This window comes from Tigriopus californicus, chromosome 9 (genome assembly GCF_007210705.1).
Source record: "Tigriopus californicus strain San Diego chromosome 9, Tcal_SD_v2.1, whole genome shotgun sequence".
NCBI lineage: Eukaryota > Metazoa > Arthropoda > Copepoda > Harpacticoida > Harpacticidae > Tigriopus > Tigriopus californicus.
In genome coordinates, this window is record NC_081448.1 from 14163582 (window position 1) to 14183010 (window position 19429).

The window sequence follows — 19429 nt, forward strand, 5'->3', positions numbered from 1 at the left end:
ATAAGGCCTCAAGGCTTGGAACCACTTCATTAGGTTCGGAAAATTACGGGGTTTATGCCACCGCTTAGTGGTATTTATTCTAGATCTAATCTGAGGTGGTACCTGGTAAGTAGTGTTTCACCAACCACTTGTTTAGCCATCAGATGAAACCCAAAACATTAAAAGGTTATCAGAAGAACATACTAAAGATAAGATACCATTTTGGTGGAAACCTGTCGAGGTTCATTACGTTCGAGTCAGTCGAAACGTGAGCATTGAAATGAATTCAAACCCAGAGACCTGTTTCACGGATTATTGCCATTGTGAGGGGGTAATACAATTTTATTTCTCCATAAAGGTCCTTTTTGAGCAGAAGAACAGCTTGAGTAACATTTAAAGTTTACTTGGAGTTACATGAGGAGGGGGTGAGGATCATTATAAAATTTGCGTTGCGACATACGTACGTACATGACTGAGGGGTAAGATATGAGGTTGATTCTAGAGGGTCGGTTTCGTATGACAATTGATTTTCACAATATTTTGAGAAGAAGCACAGATTGATGCATCGTTCAATTCTGAGGGGTAAGGAATCTTGCGACACTTGCCCGTTGCATGTCACATTTGCGGTCGTCACCGGGGTAAAAGTTAAAAATTAGTCTTCAAAATGGGATTCGTAATGCAACATTGACAACAACGATTAACAGCATACTGTCTTGATATGTGTTACGCGGGAATTCTTTGTACCGAGATCTTCTACTTTGCAAATGGTGCATCAAGACGAGGAGTTGATATATCACGAGACACAACTACAGTTCTAAAAATATACCATCTAGAATTGGATGGGTGATTTCGTTTTTTGGGTTGATTCAAGAACTTTTGTTTTATCACTCATTCACCGCCTTCAAGTGGATCCGTTGTCGGAGTGCACAACCCAGTACTGCCCCTTCAGCTGGTAGACGGGCATCTCCCTCCAGAAAGTTCCCTTTGGCACTTTCGACAGCCTGAAGGGACGTAGGATAGATAGTGATTGTCTTTTTTCTTCAGAGTCGTCGCACGTGCTTCTGCGTTTATTGCCATGGAGCTTTTGTTTGAATCAACATTTACTACTCTCCATAGAGCCCGTCCGTGGTAATGCGACTCTTTCGGGTGGAAATTATCACTTTGGGAGCCTTCTCGGATTCCATGGAACTCTCGGTTTCGCCCAATCCGTCGGCTTTGGTACTGCGATTGTGTCGTTTGAGGAGGGATGAGCCCACGGGTTTGCCAGTTACAATGGTCTTACAAGTGGCTAGAGCGATGTTCTCATCGGTGTTATCAGGAAGACCTACTAAACGTTTGAAGGCCCGTTGGAACTGGAACGAAAATGCGGTCATATAAAGCCAAGAGGGAACTTCATGAAACCAATAAGGCGAAATAGTAATTGGTCGCTTCTCGACATGTATCGTTTAAGTGTACTTTGATAGCGGATTGGGTAATAACAATGGAACAAGCTTTGTTGCAAGGGAACATGGACTCTTCAAATTTTGGCAAAGCTCACAACATGGGCCCTAGAGGTGCCATGGAACAAACGCTTGAATGGCCAAAGTTGTCAGACCAATAGACCCAAGGGTCAAACGCAGAAGTAGGCAAACGTCCCAACGTAAGAGTGCGACAATGGAACAAGTTCCGCTTCTTTCCACTATGAATGCGTCGTACGTTATAGTGTTAGATTGTTCCACAAAAAGTTGAATAAACCAATAATATGTGTGGTCATGCTTCTATCAAATTAAGCTACTCCCAACACCCGAATCATCTGGCCTCATGTAACTAGTGTATGTTTTGAAAACAATATGACACTCTACGGAATGTGTTATATCGTGTGACTCAAAACTCAAAACTCAAAGACTACGTACATACTGGCCTTTAAAATCCATTTGTGGATATAAAGCTACTCAATGTGTGATAAGGCAGAAAATGGTTTAAGTAACCTCATTTGTTCTTCACACTCTAGAACGTTTTCAGACGGAATTCAAGTGATCCAATAAGCGCCATTTAGAAGACTCTGGTATTCAAAGAAATATTCCCTCATGATCTGCAGCATTCACTTGAGTGACGAGATACCAAGTTATCAAACAATAGATGTCGATTACTGAACTTTACCTGAGGGTTGAGAACCACATAAAGCATCGGATTCGTGAAGGTCGAAGTTTTGGCCAGAACCAGCGGAACCACTGCCATGGGAGAATTGAGAAGGTTCTTGTACCCGGCGATAACAAATATGGCACAAATTGCATATGGGGACCACACGCCCAGAAATGAAAAGGTCATTGCCATGACCATTTTGGTCACCCTGAGCTCCTTCTTGGCCATTGCAGATTTCAGGGAGGCCAATTGGATTTGCGCCGAGTGCTAAAACAGCCGAATCAATAATTAGCCGAATTCTCTCCAAATTCACGCTTGGAGCATTTGGTCAATGGAGTTTATAGATAGGTTATTGGTAGACTTGGGAAAGACAAGACAAGGACCTAAAAACTTGGTTTTACCTTTTCTCCGATATCGTTATTGGGGGAAAATGCCTTTCATACTAATTTGATATAAATTGCTTTGGCTACCGTGACTCTTTTGCAATAATTATGTCATCAGGTGTTCAAAAATCAATTTAAGAAAAATTGATAAAGAAATTATGAAACTTACTTCCTGGTTTATTTTTCTTTAAAAGCCAGACAAACATTGAGTAGCCTTTTCCTTCCTCATTTCTCGAGAGTGGCAACGCAGTTTCCAAGAAACCAATATGGCAGCAAAAATCAACTGTCAAATATTTCTTGCCAAAATCTATTTCATAAACATATATATACACTGAAGGAATATTTGAAATGCGTATTTCTAGTGGTGTTATTTGAGGTAACTCATTTAAGCACCGGTATTTAGAATGATGTAATCTGTCGGTAAATATCAGTGACATAAACAATTCAAATTTTGCAGGCCCAGGTCTGGCCAAGAAGCAACCCATAATTGCACTCCAAATAGCTTTTACTTTGACCCATGAGTCACTTGAATATGGACAGGGATGCTAGGGTCTAGAACTAACAATATGGAAACGAGTGAATTGATAATTTTTTAACAGCTAACACTTGCTTCTCTCCTTTATGTTTCTCAGATGGTTTGAAAAAAGGGCAAATCACGTGTAACTTCACCGCCTTTTCAGCTATTTTCAACGAGATCTCTCTCTTCCCTGGTAAAAAGAATGTTTGTGATGATGACAGCAAGGCAATTCTCCTAATTAAGTTAATCTCTCTTTGACGACAAAGAATGTTCTAATCGTAGTGAATAAGCTCGCAATACTATGAACGTAATGAAAGAAACGTGCAAGCATTTCGCGCTCTCACCTTTTTCATGACAACGACGAGAACGGTGGAAGTAACCGTGATAACAAAACCGGGAACAACGAATCCCATGAATAACAGGTAACTTGTGTATGAATAATTGTCTGGATCATCCCACGCAGGTCCGCAACTGAAACAAGAAATGAAAAGAGGTGAAGGATTGTGCGTCTTGTAAACAGATATATTACTTTTACAACTAATACTGTTCACGGAATAGCAGTAAATAACAAAACCGTAGTTCCATGATTGATGTTACAAGCTATCTTCAAGTAAACGGTTTTCATTGTTAAAAAGCTCACCATTTTTTTTCTTTTTTAAAGAACTCGTGAATCGTAAGACTTCTCTTGAGAATATTTCCTATGGGAACCATTGGAATTGAACATCGGAAGAGTATTTACTCACATGCCATTTACGCCATTTATTGTCTGTTCTGGTCTTCGAAGAACAAGTAATGTTTGTTCTACTATCTCAGGGTTTTCGTGTACGTTGTTACTTGAATGCATGTCTTGGACATGGCAACACGACTTTCGACATCAATACGCATTTATATGACCAAAGAGAGATTGGACAGAATCGAATCACGATTCCTCGTCATTGATATCGACCAATTTGCTCCAACTTTTGCAAATTGTTCGTCAATTTCAATCTCCCCAATTTCAAGGGGAATGATCGAGGTGATGTAAGACTCTAAGTAAAGTTGGGTAAATCAATTATATGTTTTTCCACTAGTAAATGTCACCATCCATTGTTGCAGAGATGGGCTCCATCTTAGAGTCCAATCAATTATTCATCTCACTAGCTTAGCCCTCGTACTCTGGTTAGATAAAAGGTTGGGCTCTTATTGGGCAAAAAGGGATACACTTTTTTCTACATATCATCTCACATTTTTATTCGATGTTAAGAATGAGATTCCTTGTAATTCATACGATATATATCACTTTTCAAAACTTATAAGGGTGGAGATATGGTGTAACGGTTAGTGCATTTTCCTAGCATGAGAGAGGTCCCCGATTCGATTCTCCTCCCCGACCTCTCTCAAGGAAACCTTACAAAGCAATAAACAGACAGAGAACCAATCTGATACAGACTATGACACTGCTAATCGGAACATTTCACCGACTATGTGATGGTTAGCTTCAGTGGTCAGGTGAGGTTCAATCCTCTGACCCTCATACCCCTACGACTACAAAATGCGCATTCAGTTAATCTGTTAGAAAAGACCACTCTAGGGCATCCTTCAAAGTAAGGGTGGTCTCTGTTTGTTAATAATAAACGATCCATCAGAGACGTAGTCCATATTGATTTTAAGATAAAGCTTGTTTGTTTGTTTGTTTGCTACGATTCTTTGGTAAATCTTGCAGACGGTGAAGTTACGACCCAAAAATCACGCAACTTCGTGGAGAGGTTCAAGAAGGACATTACCACTTATTGCGTAAGTCTCATTCAAAAAGCCCAGAGTTTGGCACGTCAACTAGATCGCACTGGCCATTGAGTGCTTTGAACTAAAGGGCTAGTCTACTTTGAACTAATGCGATACTCCACGTGGTTTCGTGAGCTCTTATTTTGAATTGCGACAAGGTAAAATGTTCATTTTTTCAATAGAAGATGCCTTCACATTTTTCTAAATCGAGGCCAAAATTCAGCTTAATACGTCGTTTCACGCGGTCACAACAGTGAGATCAAGCAAGGTGTACTGAATACTGTCTCTGAGCTATATCGTGCAATTCTAAAATGTCAAAACATGCCATCTCAAGCTTGGAAGGCATACAAACGGTCAATGCCTGTGCTAGGAATTGAACCTGATACTTGATATCTTACCGTTAGACCAAGATCAATAAAAAACACAGTTTTAAACATTTCATTTGATGAACAGCTTAGGGCCCCCTTAATTTTGGCATCGATTTGGAAGAATGTGAAGGTATTTACTATTGAAAAAGTTAATATTTTACCCTGTCGCCAATTGGGACAAATGGAAGTAAAACCCTTTAAAACTAATGTAATTGGATAACATTTTTAACCACGCTAAATATTATATAAACCCCTAGGTGTTGTTCTATCAGAACAATTTTCAAAATCATGCTTCCATGCTACCAAACTCTAGATAATCACGGTCTCATGTTCAAGATTTTGATGCCAATGATTATGAAAAAAATCATATCATCAAACAAATAACCATGCTGAAATAACAATATTGAATATGCACCACCTAAAAAAGTTGCGACCAAAGTTAACCTTGGTGCAGAATTGTTTTCTTGTAAATTGATTTCTACCAATTAGGCAAAAACACTCACTATACTCATGTTTTCTATCAACTCTTTCTTGCCTAGGTTACAATTTGGTATTAACTCCAAATTGGAATTAAAACCCAGCTTTCGTCAAACGTTTTCTTCCGATCTTAAAAAGGCACCTACAAGTCTCAACACCCATGTTACTTAACAATGAGGTCTTCATTTCATCTCAGTAAGTCAACAAAGTATATTTTCTTTTTTGAGCGACAATTAAACTTTTCACCGTAAAGTTTTGCAAAAGTTTCTGCCCATTCTCTGATGAAATTTTAAAAAGGTTTGCTTCGGTGCTACTTGAGTAGTCACAACTTAATTTGGTCCTGTTAAGAACGACGCAAAATGATGAAAAGAATGAAAAATAATCTGTACCGATAGGGGCCTTTATCTGCATAACCTATAGTTTATATTTTGCCCACTAAAGTGCGCTTTCTCAGGTTGTGTAAGCAAGTTTTGTCCAGAATTAAACCCCTATGGCCCATTTGTTCCACATTGATTCCAAAGGCGAACAAATTGCATCGAGAGAAAGTCTTTAAATTCTTATGCCTTAAGAGTGTTCACCGCGCCGCATTGGGAAAATTTCTGAGCTTCTGTCAGGTCGTTTACTTTTTATTCAACTGTATTTGCCGGCTCACCGCCAAAGCCAATGCTTGGTTTAGAAAGCATTGATAGGAAATAACCCTAGTTTCCTTGCAAACCAGGCATGTTTTAAGAAGGACAGAGCAATCACACACCTCGCCATAGATTTCTAGACACTGGATGTTGGACGACCGACCACTCGGCTAGTAAAACAGTACAATGGATGGTCTCTAGGGAATTGATCACAAACCAGCTTATTATACTGTTTAGCCAACTGAGTGGTCGGTCGTCTCACATCTACCGTCTAGAAATACATATATGACCTCGTACAGCAAAGCTTCATTCGAAAAAGTCCTAAAAAGTCCATGATAAAATTGGCTGAAATATATTTTGCCATTTTGTTGGAAGAGAGGAGTTGCGTCTTCAGGTTATCAAATTAATAACTTTGGATTAAGACTTTCAATTAGTCTGAACACCGTGATTCTTGGTGTGTGAAATAAAGTAACCCACAATAGACTACAACTGGATCAAAACATTAATTATGGTCAAAAACGTATTGTACTTTCAGCCAAATTTGTTTCTGTTGTTGAAGTTGTGACTAAGTGTTGATATCTTGCACAAAGATCCATAAACACTTACTTTCTTGGTTATGACATGATATATGATCCACCAACAACTTAGAATCGGCGAAACACGGAGTTGTTCCTTTGGAATTTCATTCAAAATCTTGTGTCATGGATCAACTTTCATTAGCGGTATTAGAAAGTATTGGACATTATTTCAAGAGAAATAGTACTTTTGGCCATTAAGCAAGTCAATTAATATCGCAGTACACCATCTTCATACCGTTCCCCCTCTAAAGTTTCATACTTCATCCAGACAGGACGTACTTTTCAATTTGGCAAAGGATAAGCTTAACTTAGGCATACCAAAACAAATCCTCTCTTCGACCATCTTCGTCCCAAGGTTCAAGATGGGGAATAACTTTGAGACTACTCGGATGCAGGTGGTACTCTAAGGGGAAAGTAGTAGACATGGTGGTCCCAGTGGATGAATGAACTCCAAGGCAAGTAAAGTTTCCTCTGGGGCCGAACATTGTGTTTACCTTAATCCTAAGCATTCCAGTTTGAAGTAACCCCAACCAAATACGGGTGGAAGCGTCACACACGCCGTGTTGATCCAGGATAGAATCAAGAGGAGGGAACACGAGATCTTGGAATTGAAGCGAGCCGAATGATGTGGGAGACAGATCAACAGACATCGATGCAAAGAGAGCAGGGTCAACATGGAGATCGAACCAATCCCTGAAGATAAGAATGGAGACAGGAATAGGTCTGGTTGATAAAGTGGATTATAGTACTTGCGGAATGTTTCTCTTTTGTCATTGGATTTGAATTTCAAAGAAAGGCTCTTTTTAGAACAAGTTGGCAATAAAATGTGTTGACGTGATGGACAATCTGCGCCTTGGAACCATTGAGAAGTTTTATTCAAACATACGCTTGGATTGTTCGACAGAATACAGTTTTAGAAATTAACTTTCATCCATTGACGTGGGGAGTTACTAACTTGACAGATGGAAAGTGAAAGCCTTCCTCAAAAACTGGTTCTCTAAGACATATGGTGAGCTCTGGGTAGAGAAATCTTTCCCATAGTATTCCTTTTGTGGTTTAATCAATCACCAATAACAAAACAGGAGAACCATTGGCGCAAAAAGATGCCTGGAAGATATTAGAGTTCCCAGCCAACGTGGGAAAATGCTTTCTTCCACAAAAAGCGACGCTGTTTGGAAAAGATCATTTGTATGTAGGGCACAGTAAAACCAGGAAGAAAAGATTCTGCTCCTCAATATTTTTTTGTTTTCGCCCTAGAAATCATTGTTTATAAACCGAATCTTCAGTGTGGAACGTCGCTTGTGAGGTTTTTGAAGCATAAAACCTTTGCCTGTTGCAAAGTAGCATTAGCAAACATTTGTTGTATCATAGCTATTTTAAGGTATTATCTTATAAATGCCTTCCCGAACAAAAGTCCATGAAAGCAAAGACAATGAAAAAAATGTTTGAACCAAGAGGGCAAGAAGTTGTGGAGTACAAATAACTTTTGATTGCTTGGCATAATTGAACAAGAATTGTGGTTATTCGTTCTTGTATTAATTAGACCAAATTCCTTCCATAACTATGGTTGTCTTTGATAGAGCTATTCCATGCCACCCAATGATATTACTTCTATAACGGGCCCTCCTGGAAAATAATCACTAGCTAGTAATGAATTTCGCCTTATTTATACCAAACCAAACTGTCTTGCCATTGATTTTGCTTTAAATCATCGTTGCTTCCAGTTTTGTGCCAACGAACAAAAATTGAGAATTTGGCTTTTAAGCTTCAAATAAGAATCACGTGTCAAAATTTACTTTAACCGACTCGGCGAAAAAGTTAGCCATACAAATGATTTATTTCAATAAGTTGAGAGAAATCCTCAATCTCAAAAGTGGTCAAATACAACTAGAGCCCCTAAGTCTGGAAATTACCTGCCACAGACATGACGAATGCTGTCGCAGAGCAAAGCTCTTGTCCCAAGGTCCATCCTCCGTGAAGAGCGGCCGCAAAATTCAGAGGAAGCCCAAACGAGCTCGAGATAAACTCCAGGACAATCAAGTTCATCAAGAGGAGGTTGAAGGGCGTCCACAGCTACAAGAATGAGCGAAGGATTCAACACGGGATTTATGATTCACTTCCAATGAAAGGATTCCGTTTTGAAAGCTAAGCAAGTATTATGGGTTTGAGTTGAGTCTGGGACAAGTTCCAAGTATTAATGGTTGGTTGGTTGGTTGGATCACCAAAGTACAAAAAGTGAATACAAGTTCTAGTGGGTGGAAGCAAATTAAGGAATTCTTTTGACGACTAATAAAGATTTGCTCAATGATATTGAGCTAAACCAGCAAGACACAGATATGTGTTTTTATGTTGTCCCATTTCGATTTTAGAGTCACAAAACAATTGGAAAATAAGAGGACAGGATAAAGAAAATATTCCCAAGCAAAGGACACAAATGGGAGAAGAGGTGAGATCAAAAGGTGGGTGTTTCAACTTTGTTTAAAAAGGATGGGCAGAGAGACGATGTAACCTTGGCTTGCTTAAGAACAGACCTGACCCAGCAGTTTTCAGGAGGTCTAAACATGGCTAAAATCAAATCCATTATGAAATGGCACAATGTTTCTTCAATGCTCCCTCATAGGTAGATCTTTAGGAACATTAATTGGAAATGATAATAAAATTAATGGTTAGAGCCCTTCAATAAATCAACATCATCACTATGGTCAATTAGGTCTTTGGGAACGGGGGAAACATTTTAAAAGGTATCAAAAGTGTTCCTTCATTTCTTTCCACGCTGTACTATGTCTCTCCAAGTATTCCTCTTTTGAAGGCGAGTTCTTAAACTAAGGGCGTCTTCAATTATAGCAAGGCTTTGATTGTGAAGTACTTTTGGATTGGTTGTCAACCAGATGGGTAAATGTGTCAATTTATCGTCATTATCAGCTCATGGGTCGCATTTACATATTATTGACCATGAGAAACAACTTATTCCCAAGCAGAGCAATCCCATTATTAGTTATGGCTAGAGTTCTGGACTGTGGTTGTGGTTAATCTTACTTACAGCTCAGTCAGCATTTTCTGCGAATGTTAATGGACTTTCAATGTGGAAATGAAAGGTTCAAAGCAATGAGTTCCTCTTGATTTTGTTGCGGGTCTAAGATCAAACCTAACAAGCCACGTTCAGCCGTTACATTCGTGTATCTACTGATTGACATACCCACGTTTCTTTGAACGATCAATTTGCGCTTAGTCAAACAAACCACTGGAGAGCCATTGTTAGAGTCAAATCACTGGAATAACAGTATGCACTCTCTGATGACCAGTGGTGGTCCGACATTCGACCAATGGTAATTGATTACAATCACAATGTCAACAATTTTTATCATTGCAATCACAAGTGATTGTAATTTATGTATGATTATTTCCCATATCTTTTGATAACGAATTTCAATCATTGTTAAAGTCTGAGATGTGGTGTTCAGTCTGAGCTTCTAAAATGTGAAAAATAGGAAAGAACTTCAGCCTGTATTTTGCACCAGCCCCATTTGAATCTTCGAATTTGAAGCAGCGAGGAAACGCTTCAAATTCCACTTTGTGATAATAGGGTGCTTCAATTTGTACTTAAGATCACTTTAGAGATTGAAATTCAAAGATTCGGTTAAAGGGTTCATGGGGAGGGCCCCAAAGAAATCTTGATCTTGTTACTTCGAGCCCACTCACGTTTCTATTCAAGAGTGAGACACATTGTCTTGCTATTTTTCATGCTCCTTGTCAAGATTTCGTGTTATTTAGACTTTGCAAAAAGAGGTAAAATCAATTTGGCAAATGCTATGTAACGTCACGTCCTTTTTTAATATGCTATTGCAGACATCTGACAACCTAATTATGAGGCGGCTTAAAAACAAATGCATGTTTTGCATGTTGTACAATAGATGCCGAGATTCGCTGAATTTACAAATTAATTTTACTTTTAAACACTGCCCTAAATGACCACGATCACCCTGTTTTGACCTTGATCATCATTTGTTAAGTCTTGAAATCTAAAAACTCGAGCCTCGAACGCTCAAATGGGATAAATGACCCTTGACGTGACTTTTCTTTGTAGGATAACCCATGAGCTTTAAAACCACTGCAATATGTTTGGGAGATATTTAAAATTAACAACTTTAATTCGAATAAGTGCAGTTTTCCATAATGTGTGAAAGTACAAGAGGGAATTAAGACTTTTTCAAACCAGATTGGCCCTTTGTCCCTGGGAATCATGCGTTTAAAATTCTGTTCGCTCCAACGACTTGGTTAAAAGTTATCCCCTCTCAAAGCTCTGTACATAACATTGCCATAGAATGAATGGGTGAACCCTTGCGTTGTAATTTCCAACCAATCGTCCAACTGAGTCGGTAATTGAAGGCAATATTTTATGTGTAGAGCTACGTAGTGAACAACAATACACTTGTTTTGAGGTGCAATTCTTTTCCGAAACATTTTCAAATCGTAAATCAATTGCCTTCAGTTATATCCCAGCAAAATTCCCAGCCTTAAAAAGGCTCTATTTTGCAATCTCCAACTTCTCCCGTTGAATTGTGTCTGATGTGTTTCCTAAGGAGCAAAACAAGCACTCACCACTTTTTCCATTAGGTACACAATAATGGTGACAAGGTTGCTTCCAATGCCCAAAAAGCCGATAGCAAATAGAGCCACGGCCGATGCCTGATACACCCATTCTGGAGCTTGATAGAGAGAAGTCTCATTGCCCTGACCCTCATCGGAGTACGTCGTGGTATTCATGTTCTCTGTCTCAAAAGTTCTCGCAACACCAACCAACAAGTCTGACCGATCCTCCATTATCCTTGGACCAGCAATCTGAAATGGAACGTCACACAAAAAGAGAATCAGAATACACGTGTGCCAACGTTTGACTCTGCGACACTGGGGCTGAGTTACTGCAAGCATGATCATATACGGTATATAATGAACCCTATACTTGTCTAAACAAAGCTAGAATGGCACAGACTCGCTTCCCATAAAATTCTTGGTTAAGAATAGCACTTGAAGGCACGAAAACAGGTGTTTAGAGAGTCAGATATGAGATTTGAAAAGCTTGCATATCCTTAGGGAGACCCTTTTTGTATATTTAGTCAGCACGAGCGCTTGAGACGAGACAGGACTCGCTCGAATAACAAAGTCTTTATCAAGTTGCTAATGCCGCCAAACCCAAGTCATTTCTCAGTAGTTGGAAAGCGTGATATTCGGTTCCACTAAGTTATAGTTGATTGAAGGCAATTGACGAAAATCGATGACATGTTCGTCTTGTAGAGAGGGTCAACACCATAGAACAAATAGTTGATAGTAAGTAATAATAATAAAAAGAAATAGTGAATGAAAAAGTGGGATATTTAACTAATCAAAAGAATTGCCTCTCGTTCTTTACAAAAGACAGCCTTGATCAAACCAAGTGTGCACATCATGTGGGCAAATGTACTGTATGTCATACATATTCATCACAGATATGGACACAAAAGTCTGGGAATCGATACTTGAAGGGCGGTAGTATCCAATGTATTATAATCCGTATAACAGCTTTTTACAAAACAAATAGGCACCTATTTTATCGTCAAGGATTAGATGTAGTGGTTGATATTTTACCCTTTAAAATTCACTTTTGTCACAGAATCTTGAGTCAATGACCTTTGTTCAACTTGCTCCTCTCAATTATTATTCGTGGAAAGTACGTAGGTGTTGATCTAGCAGCATCCTTTAAGTCAGACTTGTACAATATTTCGATCAAAATTTTTGATCAACCCTATATTCAAGCGTTAGCCATATCCGCCAACTCTGAGTATGAATATACAGCAAACTAAAAATGAATGCGTTTTTCGTCTTGAAGTGCTGGCGATCTCTTTCTCAGTAACGCTAAGGAAGTCCACAAAAAATGCCTTTCTCAATAACTGTCCTTGCACAATAACGCTAGAAAGATATCTAACTGACCATCAAACGGGTCGATTTCTGAGCTCAACATTTTCTTCACAAAATGTGCCTGTAATGTGTCTCCTTTGACTTTATCCTTATGGTACTGCCAGTACTGATCATCCATCCCATATGTGGGAGATGACAAATCCTCAAAGGCTCAGAAAGAACAAGGAGCTGTATATCCTAATGCAAGCAATCCCCACATGAGACGAAAGAAAACAAGAAGAACCCAGCTTCTCCGCATGTGTGTGTTCCAATTCTCTTTGGATTTTGAGCCTCTTACCAACCAGGCCCATAGGTTTATTTATTCACTACGCATTCCAACTACGTACTTTATCACTCGGTCTGTGTTTTACCATACGTAGAAATTGGAATCAAACCGTTTGTGTTCAGCCCTGACTTTCTCCTGAATGAAATAAAAAGCATGAAAAATGTGGAAATGCACGAGAAATAAGGACTTGTTAGGCTATGATAAGATATTGGAAAGGGAACATGCTCGTAATTTTTGGGGACTAAGCTTCCAGTTTTAGAGTTGAAGGGAGGCCTTTGGACCCGAGATCTTGCCACACAATTAGTGCTTCAAAACGAACTTTTTCTCCTCTTGATGGGATGTTCAACACGAGATGCCAAATAGGAAAGGAAACCACGTGATATTTTTAATTAAGACAAAATCCTTCCAAAAAAAGACGCGTTGGACCATGCATCAGGTTGTGCTCCTTAAATACAAGAGTAGTTTTAGTCCAAACTTTGGATCTACTTTTAATTATCATCAGCAAAGTTTGGAAAGCAAATTAAGCTGTCATATCATAGAATATCATAAGGACGCAAACAGTAATACATGGCTTATCATTAAAATGCCTCAACATCCCATGAATGTTGGACCAATTGGAAAATGTGGATCATGTGGTTAAGTGATGATTCAATAGCATTCCTTTTGACTTTAGACATCAAAATATTTGCCACAGTTGGCACTGTTATCCCAAACCCTTTACTTTTCCGAAAAAACTAAGATGGTGTTTCCTATGCCTTTTGATGAATGTACGTTACTAGTGGGTTTTGGAAAGAGCAAGAGCACGTTTAGGTTACACAAACGACATCTTCGCCTCCTTTACTTTGACACGAAAGAGAACACTTTTCTTTGCCCCAAGTCACGTTGTGCAATCTGAAAGTTACTCAATGGGGATTTTTTTGTAAGGAAACTATTGTTTTGTTTCCACCTAGAGACAGCGATTGGCCAGTTTTAATGGATGAAATGGTAGGTAAGACCCTGACAATTTCAAAGCTGGCAAATTTTGTGGTTGGTTGTCCAAGGGTTGAAGGGGCACCGGGAGAGCCTGAAAAGGCTTCCTGGGAGGTCGGGGGAAGAGAATCGATCTGGGGACCTCTCTCATAAAAGAACCTTGTTCTAACCACTACGCCAGGTCTCCTCGGACTTGGAAGTTGAACCAACGACACCTGAGCAGAAAATGGTTGCCTTTTTGCGGTGCCTCTTAGATTGTTCAGTTACACTAAGTTTTTAAATACTGGCTGATCGTAACCTAACGTTTGTCTTTGATCAGCCATTTCTTGGATTAAACGTTGTTCTCTTCTGATGTATTATTTATTCATGATGATATATTTTGTCAAGCCTCAACTTTGTAATGCATTCAGAATACAGTATGTTGTAACTAGGAAGACTCATTAAATCCAATATTACAGTGTGCTTTCTTAAAAAAGCTAGATATTGGTCCAGGTTTTGCTCTGCAATGTTAAGGATTCAATGGGAAAAAATGGTTGCTTGAGCAACAAATGGAGGGCAAATTATCAATGTTTTATGGACTTGGTCGAGTCCAGGGCTATTTTACATTAGTTCCACGAAGCTCTAGGCGTAGCCATGTCTGTCTAATAGCAGACATGGTTAAATTTTCGGATGTGAATTGATAATGCGGTAGGATTATCTCCATAATCGATATTGACCTGGCCTTCAAACCTTTATCCGTACCAATAGAGACTTCGAAGATCCCAGAAACTACTTGTGAAAATTCAAAGCTTGCGTATTATTTTAGGACATTTGCCGAGGCAAATAGGGGACGAAACCCAAAATATGAATGTTCAAAATATTTCAAGTTTGTTTGGACCAGAATTCCAAAACTATGACAAGGCTTCCCTTTTGTTGTGGATGCTTCGGATGCTTCTGAAATCTTGCATGCATTCTTCAAAGCGAAAATTTCGCCCAATATTTGACGTTGGTTTGGCACCAACCACGTGAAATTATTGGCTTCTTCGCCAAGGTTGTTTGATTTGAGTTAGCTCATTTGTAGGGTTTAGTTGGATGTTCCAAAACCCACCATCATCTTCGGTCTTGGCTTTGACATATTTTTCAACTTTACCCTTGGATTGTTATTTCCGCCCATGCTTGTTCCAAGTTTCCCCTTACAAACCCGAGGTTTATATGGACATCAGACACATGGAGGTTTCATCAAAGCCAAGAAATTGGCCCCATTTTCAGTTATGGGGACCCTTTCATTCATCCTGAAGTGGTTACGTATGTTCGGTCATATTCCATTTCCAGACCTATTTATGGAGTCAAGTAGGCCTCAAATCCAACATGGAACGCGTGCCCTCAAAGCACGTGTCTCCATGGGGAAAATATTATTAAACTTTGGAATTCCGGATATTATTACCCATGTCTTCAATGACGGTATATTTCCATATTCATGACTTGGCATGTCTGGTATTTCTTTTGAGGTTTTCCCAGTCTATTACAAATCAAGATGGAATTCTTTGTTAGAGAAAAACGCATTTAACATCACAATGGAGAATCAAAAAAAAAGTTGGACTTAAATTGCCTTCAAGTGAGGTACGAAATTTTTGAAAACTTATTCTATGAGCATTGATATTCGTTAAGGAAATGTGGTAACAAAATGAAAGAAAGAGCCTCCCCTTATCAAACGTGAAAAGACTAATGGATCTTTGGTTCACTCTTCACAGATCCAATTTTGGTGTTCTATTTCCAATCCTTTCTCGAAACGACAACCTTTATTTGGATGTTGCTATCAAGTGAACTAGTGAACTTCCGAATTGATAAAGTGTCAAACAACATTTTAGAGTTTTCTACGACTAGTTTTTCTTCGATTCCTTTTTTAGAAAAGGAGCAGCAGGGAAAATTGAAATGGAGCAATGTTTATTGAGTAACCACCAAGCAAGTTGGAATTTCTTTTGAATTTACCAAATATCTAGAAAACTGACAAAGACACTTCTGAAGCAAGAGGCCAAAAAATATATTGAGCATTGCTATATCGTTATATTAGAGGACTAAGGTAAGTGTCATGAAATGTCGCGCATAAAGATAATTAGAAGTGAAAACTTGAATTTTTGTCACGTGGGTAGATTAGTTTCACGCATTGCTCAGAGGGTCCTTTTCCATTGCTTCTCTAGATCTACGTATACCAGAACTTGAATTCTAGCTAAAAGGAGAATTTAGTCCTAAGTCCTCCATTCTCGCTCTGAAGAGGATTGAATAATTGTTAATTCAATAGCCGTTAGTTTTTTTTTTGATGAGCATTATAAATATGAAGCTTGACGAAAAGCGACATCTTTAGCGATATCGTCTTTTCATGATTTTTGAGGAGTGAGAAGAAAAGAGTTAGGGCTTGACGAAGTTTCTTTGCAAAGGAGAGGGCCTCAATTGCAAGCATCTTTAAGGTCTTGAAACTGTAGACTTTTTTAAATCCAAACTTGAATACTTTTTTTTGTGGAAAAAGAGTGAGAGCCGTTGTATATGCAGTTTTCTTTTGCGGTAACAAGCTTTCAACGAATGATTTTGACTCAAAACAATCAAAACCCAAAGTTGACCTTAGGATGTATGCTTCCTTTTCGAATGTGATTGGAAACTTATTTTCTAGCCACTCATGAACAGAGAGCCAGGATATAAATGTCGAAAAGTGACGTTTGGTTTCCTTTCTATTCCTGAGAGTCAAGATTATACTCATGAAAACCGGTTTTCATAAAACAAATCCCAAAAGCGAGCCCATTTGTTTCTTTTCATTTTGCCTCATGAAATATGGTCCAAATTGCCCTTCTTCCATACAAGTGCTTAGAAAAATGAGTAAGCACCAACTTGAAACACCCGTCATATATTTCATTACACATTACACCCTTATAACGACTTTCACTTAAACTCAGAAAAGGGGATGGACATGGTATTTTTGAAATAAAAATTATTGAAGATCCCATTGACTGCACCAAACGCAACAGTTCTTTATCATATCTTAAGGAAAGCAACGAGGTTGCATGCAGAAGATTTTCATTTTGGTCGCTGAAAAGATTTTAAGTTCTCCTATTTGATTGAATCAATTGAGACGAATCAAGTTTCTTCAAAAAAGAAAAGGTGTGCCTAGAATTTAAAAGGAGGGCATTCCGATGAAAAGAGATGTTGAGAAGAGACTGTTGAACTTTCGCAATTCGTTTTATAATGTAAATGTCCAGATAATGGGGTCAATTGAAAATAAGAGGGAATCACGTTACTCCTTGTTCTACGTAAATTGCGATTTCTGAAACTTTCAAACTCCTATTCGCATACCATCACAATGATTCAGCTTTTTTTTCAGATGTTACTAGTCCCAAATTAACTCGGTCTCGATCAAATTGCAAATAGAGACTTTAGTCTAATCCGTAAACGTGGCTCAAATCGCATTCTTCCCCCATCTGTCATGATCAAACTCATAAAAAGATTCGTCATATGACTCAGAAATGTGCGACTTCCCTGAAAACAGTCTTGATACAATTCCTGCTCACATTCGAATAATCTACGAAAATTCAGATGTAATGTCAAACTGTCTTCTGACTTCACAAATCGACCCTATTCCAGGTTACAATGTCGCTACAGAAGAGCAGAATACATGATTCAAGTCACTGGCAAAGAGACACCTCCATATCGTCCAATTACTCACTTCTCGATTCCGCGGAACGACCTTGTCGTCTTCATACTTGGTATGAAACTTTCACTCCAACTCTGAGATGTAAATTATTCCCTTATACAACACATAAGCCGAACAGGTCTGGATTGATGAGTTCTGGCCCGATGATTTGTTCCGACTGAATGTGAAGCCGAAGAACTACCACAGAGGGAACATGTTGCACTTCTCTGATACGGATCCTTTCTCGTCTCGGCGCACCAGCAGGAAACAGAACAACTTCCTCGTCTGGCTATCAAAGCGGCCTTTTTGGATGGTCCCCTCGTGACCTCGAGGTTATTTTTCCTTTCTCTTTCCTCTGAACCGACATTGAGAGCGCCATTGGCGGATCGTTTTTTTTTTTTTTGCTCATATCCTCTGGGATTAGTCGAAAGCTTTCGATAGCCCGTAAGACATGCTTGCGTTTGTTTTATGGTTTTCGACGATAGGTACCGGGAGAAAGACTAGGCTCTCTTCAATACGTAAGTAACAAATTCAACGAGAGAGAATGCATGAATGAGCCACTGACTGACTAGCTAAGAGGGGCCCGTCCTTGTCTGTGGTCTAACCGCAGGGAAAACCGGAAATGAGCATTAGATTCATGCTTGTGAGGCTTAAGGTCTAGTTTCAGGCTCATTTTTCTCCTTGGCTATTTGGTTTGATATGCTTGGGGTTCGGCTTCAAAGATGGATACAATTCAATTTAGGTTTGGGTCTCTGAATTCTGAATTGGCTTGTACGTAATTGGGTGGAAACGTATCTTGCTCCGGGGGAAACTTGCTCTTGAACAAGGTGGGTTTCTGAGTTCTTGCCAATGTTTTACTTGATAAAGATAAGGTAGAAACTTCGGGTCTTTGGTTGTGGTAAGTTGAAGACATTTCCGTACTGAGAATCCGTTTCAAATACAAAGTCTGATTAACGAAGAATTACCTATAGGGCTCTTCTACGTTTTTAATGACAATTTTTTAGGTTTACGGGAAGAAACAAATCAAGGCCAATTGGTCTGCCTTAGTAGCTGGACGCTTAGGCAGATTTGAAAGCCCTTTTTGTCAAATTAACCTTCATTAAATGCTTGTTAGAAACCGAGGGGATTAGCTAATGGGTGCATACGATTTCATTAAATAGTATTTCTTCACTATCTTTGGAAAATGACTAACCAACTATCAACCTTCAAGTTTGGCCGTCAGACTGTAAGTCGCCACGGGAAGCCTAGGCCATATCTTGCCAATAGACATATGAGGGTACCATGGCCCAAAAATGATCCAAAATTCTCCTTCTAGGAATTTCACCTCTGGCAGTGCTGTGGGCTAATAACAATGAGTCTAAATTGAATCACCAAACAATGGTGGATATCTGAGTGAGCGAGAGAAAGCACCGAGTGAAGTGTCTACGAGTATTGAAAACAAATAACTATTGGCATCATTAGTTTCCTGAAACATTCAAGCACCGATTGATATGATGAGTGACTCCACCCCATGCCAGTCCCAAGAGAGACACTGCAAAACAAATAGACTCCGAATGCAGATTTTGTTGATCTTGAAAGTGTGATTTGGAGTGGGTAAATGCTGGATGGCCGTGTTAGACCGGTTGGGAAACAAGACCTGGACTATCAAGAACGAAATAGTTGTTAGGTTTTAAGATTTGGGCATGGCTTTAATAAATGAAATTTTCAAAAACGTCGATTCAAATGACTCCGCTTGTACTACGGCTCCCTGGAAAATTGGCTAATGCCGCAAT

General features: G+C 39.1%; 1 protein-coding gene across 1 annotated transcript; it reads right to left on the reverse strand.

Moving 5' to 3' along the window:
- Positions 1 to 283: 283 nt before the first annotated feature.
- LOC131887343 (green-sensitive opsin-1-like) lies at positions 284 to 18668 on the reverse strand. The gene is made up of 7 exons (XM_059235930.1): positions 17691 to 18668; positions 11413 to 11652; positions 8727 to 8886; positions 7308 to 7506; positions 3345 to 3471; positions 2119 to 2367; positions 284 to 1331 (listed from the first exon to the last, which is right to left on the reverse strand). The coding sequence occupies exons 2-7, from the start codon at positions 11632 to 11634 to the stop codon at positions 1083 to 1085; spliced, it is 1206 nt and encodes a 401-aa protein (XP_059091913.1). The 5' UTR covers positions 11635 to 11652; positions 17691 to 18668; the 3' UTR covers positions 284 to 1082.
- Between the last annotated feature and the right edge of the window lie 761 nt (positions 18669 to 19429).